Genomic DNA, 10,198 nt, shown 5'->3' on the forward strand with positions numbered 1-10,198 from the left:
GCTGCAGAAAAGACTGGCTGTTCCTTCTCCCTGGGCAGCCAGAAGCCCAGGTCTGTGTCCCTGCTCACCAATCATGTATCCTGTCCAGGACTTTGAAATACGTAAAGTCAAAACAGGCACCGCTGAGGAAATTACAAACAAAGCTATTCCCTACCTCTGGAGAAGCAGAATGGCATTGTAAAAAGACCGCTGGTTTTAGAGTCGGATAGGCTGGAACTGAGTTTCTCGTGTGTTCTGTAATTTTATACAAGGAGCACATATCCAGGAAGCTTCCTCAGTGGAAAGCTCACATGGCCTGCCTTGGGGCTGTCTGCACCAGCCAGGCAGTCCAGGATGGGCTTGGGAAGAACACAACCACACACAGTAATTAAAGACCCAAACCCATGCCAAGATAGGTCCATGGTTAAAAACTCAGGGGAGACTCTGTGTTCACCGAAAACCCAAGCAAGGACGGCCAAGCTCACACACACGCACCCCGTCCAGGGTGAGCGTGGCTCTTGGAGCGAGGCCTTTATGTAGTGGGTCTCGTTTTCTGCTTCAGGCTGACCCGAAACCACTAAAACCCACACGGCCTTGTGAGCAGGAAGACCAGGTCCCCGCAGGGCGGCCCGTGCCAGCTTGCTCGCTGCACTGCACTTGAGCTCCGTCTTCATTTCTAATCCCAGATTTCCTTTACTCTCATGCGAGTTCAGCTGTGCCTTTAAAAGGATGTTTTCAAATGTTGGTCATCATTTCCAGGAGTACTGGAGGTTTTCAAGTCCATCATTTTGCCCCAAATTCAAATCTCCTGGTGTGAGCTTAAACCCTGGCTTTGCCACTAATAGCTGGGTGTCCTTCAGCAAATTACTTAATCTCTTCAAGCCTTAATCCGTAAAATGGGGAAAGGCTGCTCAGAAGACTCATGAGACAGAGCGCTGTGCGTGGTAATACAGCCCGTATAAAAAAGGAGAGTCGATGCTGAAGTTTTAAACTCGTGCCGTATCCACTGCTCCACCAGGCACCACCCCCTCTGTAATCTGGAGACTGTCGCACAGAGTGGAGGGAGTCAGAAAGAGAGAAACACACACCGCGTGCTAACACATATACATGGAATCTGAAAAAAAAAAATGGTGCTGAAGAACTTAGGGGCAGGACAGGAATAAAGACACAGACGTAGAGAATGGACATGAGGACACGGGGAGGGGGAAGGTTAAGCTGGGACGAAGTGAGAGAGTGGCATGGACATATATACACTACCAAACGTAAAATAGATAGCTAGTGGGAAGCAGCCACATAGCACAGGGAGATCAGCTCGGTGCTTTGTGACCACCTAGAGGGGTGGGATAGGGAGGGTGGGAGGGAGGGAGACGAAAGAGGGAAGGGATACGGGAACATATGTATATGTATAACTGATTCACTTTGTTATAAAGCAGAAACTAACACAACATTGTAAAGCAATTATACCCCAATAAAGATATTAAGAAAAAAAAATCTGAAGTCCAACCTGTTTTGATGGCTCTTTTTGCTGCAAGATACTGATTATCTCTGATATTTGCAACCCACGGGTGTAGTCCTAGCGTCATAGATACAGTCATCTGGTTGGAGCTATTTCTTTTGGAGAATATATAGTCAAGATGCTGCTTCACCTAAAAGGAACATTTTCAGGTGGAAAAGAAAATTTCAAGTTATTCTCTCATACCATGAACATACAGTCGTCTTTCATCAAGAAACTGATGAAATCTCAACCCAATAAATTCAAGTATTTGGGTTTTACCTTAGTTCTTCCGGAAGGATGGCGTGGAGTGAGCAGGGCTCCAGGACTGGGAGCTTCGCCAGTGGGAGGAACGCGAGCTCTCACTCCCCTTCTGTCCCCAGACCCTCCAATCCCCGCTCTGACCCTCCCCATACTCACCAGGGTGTCTGACTGTTAACGATTGGTTATTATGAATTTTGGTAATTATGAAACACAATACAACTCCATCTGACGACTGACCACTCTTTTTGGACTTACCAGTGCCTTAATGACTCTTACGGGGAATACCATGCATTTGGAAATTTCTGAGAAGTGGGAGCAGTTCCAAGCTAAGCTGTGAAGGAGCCCTGTCATCAGCGCCCTTCTGTTCCTTGGCTCTGTTCCAGCCGCTACTCAGGAAATCCTCCGAGAACAACTCCATACTCTAAAATAGCCCTTCCAGGGACTTCCCTGGCGCTCCAGCGGTTGGGACTCTGCGCTCTCACTGCCAAGGGCCCAGTTTCAATCCCTGGTCGGGGAACTGGGACCCCACAGGCCGCGTGGCGTGGCAAAAAAAAAAGAAAAAAAAATCCTTCCAATATTTGCTTCAACCAATATTAATGGACGCCTGTCATGTGGCAGGAACTGTTCTGGGTGCTGGGGTCACAGCTGTGAGCATGACCAGGACGGTCCTGCCCTCGTGGAATTTATATGTTGTAGACAGAGGGACAAAAAGGGAGGGAGGGAGGAAGGATGGAGAGTATTTTAGGATGTAATCAGCACTGAGAAGACAATGAAAGGGACAGTGGGATAGACGGGGGTGGGATGAGGTGTTTCCTGAGCTTATTTATTCAGAGTCTACTTTCCGTTAAACTTGAGGTAAACTGATGACTGATGGAGAACTGAGACGCGCGCTCCCTCCAGATAACGAACGTTCTCATTAAAATGGCTGCTTTCAGAGTGTAGATTTCAGACATCACAGACACACTGACGACTGCAGCTTGAGATTTCCCAGCTCAGCCCAGCCGTAGGCAGTTAGCTTCTCCATCTGGGTGTAAAACCAATCTTGCCTTCATAGCTACCATTTAATTTTTAAAAATTTCCCATCACTCCAACTCCAAACGGTTACTTATCTGACTACTATAATTGCGTATAATTGAGCAAAGAGATTTTTACCGAACAAAAATGTATCAGTTTCTTGACATTTGTTCCAGTCCCTTTTGTATTGGAAAAAAAAAAAAATGGTACTTCAATGCGAACAGCTGAACTGCCCGCTAAACTGTGGTGTGCGGCGCTCAGAAATGGCACTGCCACTGGGCGGGAGAACAACGCACGCTGGTTACCTGCTTCTCCACCACAGACATATTCATGTGAGGGACTAGACGGATTGAAAATTTTCCTATCACTCGGCCAGGGATGACTGTTTTGGCTCCAGGCTCATGAAACGCGCCCTCGATCCCATGAATAGAAAGAGATGGGTATCTCCACAGGTGCATTAGAAGTTCCTCCTAAAGTAAAATAAAATCATTTTACTATATAGAGGAGTGTTTAGTTAAAACCCAGTTGAATTATATTGCTTGTATCACCAATTTCTGTACATCTGTGACACCATTCATGACAAGTTAATTACCACCTTACTTAGATATGTCTGGACTGATAGTACAGGTGGACTTTTCCCTCAGGACCTGAGACCCTCTGCTGCCTTCACCTGCCCTAGCTGCTTCCACTGACAAGGGCCCCTCACCACTCCAGCTCTGAAGTTTGCAGTTAATAGACGGCAAAGGGGCCCTTTCCAAAACTGGGGTTCAATTGTAAATTTCTATCCCCAGTCATTGCCATGATAACTTATATGCTAAATGCATTTTATTTTCCAGAAGGTTTCAAAGAAATCTACAGACATTTGAGCCAGTGGCCACCAGAGAGCTAGTCTGAGGCAAGAGACATACTTCATAAGAGTAAACTCCCCACTTGTATTCGGCATTTTTTCCTCTCCTGGAGCGTCTGCCCAGGAGCCAGCCAGAGCTACCAAACACCGCAGCAGGCAAGGGTTTTGTTTGTTTGTTTGTTTTGGGTTTTGTTGTTGTTGTTGTCCTTTTAAGGAGCAGGAGAAGTAGAAGGGAAAAGAACGGAATCTAAATTTACCAGGAGAGCCAATGCTTTGGGCTCTGGGCTTACTTACTGCACTCAAACAGCAACGCAGCAATTTACACACTAGCCCTGTAAAGCTCTTGATTTTGTCTTTTAAAAATTGAATAATTAGGGGTCTTGGAGCTGAAATGATCTCAGTCTATTCTCAACCTTTAAACAGATAGGAAGCTAAGCTCACTGGCTGAGGGGCTGGCGTGAGGTTGAGTCTCATAAGCCAGTTTGGAAACGCACGGCTGTGAAGTGAATCACTGCCCTGTGGTTAGGCGCCTAGGGCCGGTGCCAGACGGACCCCAAGAAAAGGACCAGTTGATCTAGACCACGAGGACCACGAGGTTTCATGAAGGGAAACCTGCCCCTGATTAGCATGTGCTCTCAGCTCTGAGATGTGCAGAACAGCAGCACATAGCAAACTAGGCACTGGGAAAATACGGGTTTTCATCGTTCCTCTTTCAGGTTACCCATCAACGTGTGACCTACCTTGGTGTCAAACAGAAATTTCTTAACCTGGCTGCTGTTCCGGTACTCCTCGAGGTCCAGATCGATGGCTTCGTATGTTCTCTTTTCCTCCTCTGTAACAGGAGCCACGTGGTCATAGATTCCAGGGATCAGAATTCGACCAGAAGAGTCCACCAGGCTGCCTATGAGAGACACACAGGAGACAAAGGTGGGTGGAAGCTACAGGTGCGTGGGGTCCTGGCCCTGGAGCAGAGCCTCAGGGACCCTCCTGGGGCTGCAGCGGGCCTGCGACTGGCCCTGCAACCGGCCCTGGGCCCTACAGCAGAGCCACTTGTCAGTAGCTCACGTCCCATAGGTGATGGTGGGAGGAAGGAGCCGGTCACCAGGAACACTCAGCCTGCGTCAGACCCGTTTTAACGTACACCTTGTCGACAGAGGGATGGAAACACACGGCTCTGCAATCAGTTACATTTGGAGTGACTTACCTGTGTTACATGCAAGTTCTCAGCTACACTCTTACATCATAAACAAGGTTCCTTTTTTAGTTTTATCTTATCCTGAGTTAAAAAGTAATGTGTTCATTAGAAAAATATTTTAAAATATATGTATGTGAATATACGTACAAACCTGAGAAACTGAAAGTCATCGTTCCTTCTCAACCTCTCTCCCCTACACACACCACAATAATATAATAAATACTCATCTTTAATCAAAAACCTAACAGCCTTGAGGTCTAGTCTACGAGCCACGTGATAACCACGAAAGCTTTCGTAGTGGTGAAGCAGATACACTGCTCTGTTATTTGTGAAAAAGTTTGGGGATTAACAGCAATGAGTGAAAAATCATCAATGAGCATCTATAAAAGAAGCAGATGCTGATGACATGGATGGATGGATGGATGGATGGAGAGATAGACAGGTAGATAGATAGATGGATTTAATTGGACAATGAAGGAGCAGAAAGCTCTAGAATAAAGGTGATACTGAAGACCCAGAGGCAACCTCCCAACACGTCGCCCCGCCCCGTGGGCTGGTGGTTCCCTGTCAGAGGCTGCCTGAGGCCAAGGGGATTCGGGAGGGCGTGGCTAAGGTAAGAACTGTGTCAATATGGAAAAAAGAGAGATTTTTGCTAATTGATCCCCAAAGAGGGAGTGCTTTTTGGCAGTTTGCCCAAAAGGGGCATGTTGGTAAATTTGCATAAAGTCGCCCTTGGGACATCACACCTGGCTGTGGGACACAGCTAATCAGTGGACCTGCTGGAAGAAAGTCTTAGGATGTACGTGATCATTTCTGGTTTGTTTATCTGCTTCACCAAATGCTCCATAGCTCATAAGGTAAAAACCATAATGCAACTACTGTTAAAGAACAAATATTCTTTGTTCTTTAATGGTGAGAAATGTGAGAAAGATCCAGGTATTGCGAGGTCTGAGGCTTATGTAACCTGAAAACCTCTTTTTTAAAAAGAACCAAATTGTGACTATGAACGCGCGCAGTGTCCCTGCCAGGACTGTGCAAGCGAGGCCCTGGAGATGAAGCCTCCTTCTATTCCGGGATCCACCTGGAAGCTGGGCTGTCTGAATGTAGGCAAGAGCTCCAGGTGAGTCAGGTGGGCAAGCTGGCTCTCTGGAAACACACACATGCATGCACACGCGCACACACACACACACACACACACACACACACACGACTCCCACCTGCATCCACCAGGCCCACCACCTGAGGAGGCCACGGGCAGGGACAATGAGCAAACTCACTGTCGTCGCTGAGCCATGTGGGACCACAGGGACTCACAGGAAGGAAGCCAAGAGGTGTGGGTAGATTGGGCACCGACTCTGGATGTTTCTCCAGAAAGGTCTCTCTGCCACTATCCTCAAGTACAGCCAGATGTGTCATAACATCCAGTGAAAGGAAAAGGGGTGGACTGAGGAAGGGTTTCAGTCCATGAAGAGAAACAACGTGGATGTAATAAGCCTAAGAAACGTTTAGCCAAGGGGGAAGCTAAGACCGTGGTCTTCCTCCGCTCCACCCTTATTCAGGGCTGGCCTGGAAACCAAGGGGGAGACAACTGAGTCAAACAGAACTATGTTAGCAGATTCCTTGATGCTTAAAAAGTGAAACGAAAGACAACATTACCAAGAAGAGCGACCAGATCCGCCATGGGCTCGTTAAGGATCCCACCAAAGGTCCCCGAGTGGAAATCCTGATCTCTGCACTTCACCTGCAAGACAGGGAATGGGAAGGGAGCTGCTTTTCGCCGTGGCTGCTCAGAGACACCTTTCACTGGGCGGCAGAACCGCCCCGGGTGGCCCTCAGGCTCAGGGGTCAGCTGACGTTGTCACCACCGTGCTTCTGTCCCACGATGTGGAGCGTCTGCCCCCCACGTCTTCAGGTCCCACTGAATTCCCCAAAACCAACCTCAGCCCCAGCCTTGCCACCAACAGTGCCGAATCCCAGACCACCAGCCCCACCTCGGCCTAACGACTGACGTGCAACGCAGTTGCCTTGCTCTTGGTTTCACGCCATCTCGTGCTCAGCCCTCCTTCCAGAAAAATCCTCCAAGAAACTTTCTTCTCCTTGTTCTTGTCCTGCCTGCAGGACCGTTCTATTTACGTCTCCTCTGATAACTTCTTTTCTGCCTTTTCGCCCCCCAGCTTAATCCTTGGATCACTCTACACACAGAGCTTCAAGGCCCACGGGACTTCCTTTACAACCGCCAGACTCTCAACGCTCCGCTCCTTCCGTAGGTCTGACCTTTGACCTACTCACAAGACCTAAAGCTTCTAGTCGCTTATGGTACCTAACACTTTGGTGTGCTCCCAGCTTCTGAACTTGAGGAGGTCTAGACGGGAACATCTCCCACAATTACTTCCTCCTAGCTTGCCGTTTCCAAAACAAGGAGAGATGCCAGTCCTATAAATCTATCCCCTTAAAATGATGTTGGGGACTTCCCTGGTGGTCCAGTGGTTAAGACTTCGCCTTCCAGGGCAGGGGGTGCAGGTTTGATCCCTGGTCAGGGAGCTAATATCCCACATGCCTCACGGCCAAGAAACCAAAACATAAAACAGAAGCAATATTGTAACAAATTCAACAAAGACTCTAAAAATGGTCCCCATCAAAAAAAAAATCTTAAAAAAAAAATGATCTTGGATTTCTCCCAGGCACATTATGTCCAATCGGTTCCCAAGTTCTAATGAGTTTGGGTTTTTTAATTCTCTTTGACCCATTCCCTCTCACCTTTCCTGCCCGGCTGGCCCTTCTCTGCCTCTATCGCCATCTTTAAAGCCCTGCCAGGTGAATCTTCCATTTAGTCACTGGAGCTTAAGACCTGTATCTCATCAGGCAGCGATGCTAACAAAGCACTTTGGGGTTGCAGAGCCCCACCTCCGAAATCTTTTGCCGCCTTATCCCACCTCTGCTCACAGCTTCCCTCCTCCTGGCCCCCTCGTCACGAGCCTGCCCTCCCCCATTCTGGGCCACAGCAAGACATCCAGTCCCTCGACCCATCCAAGACCTCCCCACGTCTCGTCCTCCTGTCCTTCTTTTCTCCCCATTCAACCTGAATGCCCCTGTGCATCCCTTCAGCCTCTCTGTGGGCGACGTCTTGACTGACTTCGTCTCCTCCATCACACCATCGGGCACAGCCTAAGCCCTGGATCAACCCTGCCCACTGGGGCGTCTCCACCACCGGCTCCTGGGCACAGCTGCAAGCGATATCCCACTGCTCGGACAGGGGACTAAACACCCTCACCTGCCCACCTGTTCCCCACAGAGACTACTTCCAGCGCGTCTCTGCAGAGAAACTTCCTTCTGACTCAGCAGCAGAAAGAGGACAAGGATAGTGGGATGTTCCACGGCCTTGACAACTCGGACCCTGCCCTGCTTCTGCAGCTGCCCGGGACCCCGGCGGGAGAGCCGAAGCCCTTCCCAGCTCAGGATCGCACCCGCCCTCCGGCTCTTACACACACACACACACACACACACACACACACACACACACACACACACACCTTTGCAGTTTCCAGCTGCTCTATGAGGGAGGACTTTCTGATTCTAAATTGCAGGCTCCATCACAGCTTGTCTGCTTTAATAGAAAAGGAGCAGGAAGCAGACTACGTGTCAGGGCGGAACTCGAGGTCACTTTTAGTGACCACAGCAAGCCTGGGAGGATTACTGTGCTCACTTCAGAGGTAAGGAAACAGGCTCAGAGGTTAAGGTACGCTCAAGGCTGTTCACCGGATGAGCCAGACCTCGGGTGCCGGCCTTGTCAGTGCCGGCACCCCTTCTCTTTCTGTCCAAGACGTGGTGGGCAGAGCAGGTAACGGCCGCTCACAGCATCCCCAGAAGCCGATCAGGCGGTCAATCTCCTTACCCCCGTGCCCCCGTGCCTGCCTCCAAATTTCACAGCTGGAGTTCCTAAAGCGTGGTGGGTCACAAACCCCTCTGAATCTTCTCTCCAGAAAAACGTACACAGCACATGCGTTCACGGCGGGGGGGCTTCGTGCACTCCCCCAGTCCCAGGACCCCGTGACCGCCCAGGGCCACGCCCCCGGGTCGGGGTCTGCTCTCTGCCCTCCCCGCCAGGACCCCCAGGGGGCTGCCGTCGGCAAAGTACCTGCACCATAAAGTAGCTGCTCCCTCGCGTCCCACACGTGAGCGCGGGCGTCCTCCGGCTGATCCACAGATTGTCCGAAATCACGACGTGGTCTACACTTGAGAAGAACCCGGCCTTCTCTTTCTGGACAAGTTCCTCCAGGCCAAGAGAACCAGCCTCCTCCATCCCCTCGATGACAAATTTGACGTTCACGGGCAGATCCTGAATTAACAGTGGAGCAAACCACGCTGTCAAAAAAAAGTGGACACCTTGCCCTTTCACCTTTTAAAATCCAGGATTTGTTTACCTGTAACTTAAACACACTGAATTATTATATACATTCCCAAAAGCTCTGTTTATAACGAAGGAGTTTTAACTCAGGTAGTGACGGAGAATTCAAGGTAATGGCCAGTGAGCCATCAACCTAATACTGATGACAGAGGATCTGGGCAGGGCATGCCTAAAGAAAAGGCTGCGTCCACCATATGGGGTTCCGCTCGGCCCCTGCAGAGAAGCCCGTTCCTCTTTCTCCCCAGAAGGAATTTTTCCAGAAAGGTTACTCAATTACAAATCTCTTTTCTGTCCTCATAATTCTGAGCATGATACATGAGAACTCTTTCCTTTGAAAGGCTGTCTAATATTTAAGCCTCAGGATAATTTTCATTTCAAGTATCTGTTATCTTTCAGCTACGAGTTCAATCTGCCTTTTAACTTATCCAAAGGCTTTGATCTCGCGGCAAAAAGGACCCTGAGTTTTTCTCTAATATTAGGACATGGAATAGCGCCTTTAAAATTTTTACAATGTGCCTTTCCCCCATTTGGTTTTGATCTTTTTGTATCTGTATAATTTATAACTTCATATCTTTGAGAGCAGTGTGGAGAGGAGGGGTCAATGGCTTTTCCTAGAGCATAAGGCGTGTGCAGGGCGGGGGTGAACAGTTATTCTACGAGGCAAAGAGAGGCAATGCAAGCACACTCATTAGCTCTAATAAGTGGGATTGCCTGGCCCCAGATTAACAAAGGCAGGACCTTCGGTCATTCAGCTGCTTAAGGGCATTTGGGGATAACAAGTTTTTCAATGCATTCCTTGAATACTTTTCTATGTGTCTTAGGAAGTTAAGCTAAAGTTCTGAAACCTTAATATTTGAAAGCTCTTTATTAACATTTAACTAGAAAACAATTCCCAAGAAGTAGCTGGAAAGCCTAAGAATTTTCTGGCAAAATGTGATTAATAAAATACAAGTCAATAGCTATTAAGTGTTGGAGGAGGATGGGTGGAGGGGGGGGGGGGGG

The 10,198-nt window shown here is 48.7% G+C and overlaps 1 protein-coding gene across 1 annotated transcript in view; it reads right to left on the reverse strand.

The window, feature by feature from the left end:
* The window catches only part of CNDP1 (carnosine dipeptidase 1), a 26,940-nt gene that overhangs the window by 2,195 nt on the left and 14,547 nt on the right, over positions 1–10,198 (reverse strand). The window contains 5 exon segments of the mRNA XM_007449669.1: positions 1,484–1,625; positions 3,055–3,219; positions 4,337–4,497; positions 6,448–6,532; positions 8,927–9,127. Of these exon segments, the coding sequence (XP_007449731.1) occupies positions 1,484–1,625; positions 3,055–3,219; positions 4,337–4,497; positions 6,448–6,532; positions 8,927–9,127 (754 nt within the window).

This window comes from Lipotes vexillifer, unplaced genomic scaffold (assembly GCF_000442215.2).
Source record: "Lipotes vexillifer unplaced genomic scaffold, Lipotes_vexillifer_v1.1 scaffold196, whole genome shotgun sequence".
NCBI classification, from domain to species: Eukaryota; Metazoa; Chordata; class Mammalia; order Artiodactyla; family Lipotidae; genus Lipotes; species Lipotes vexillifer.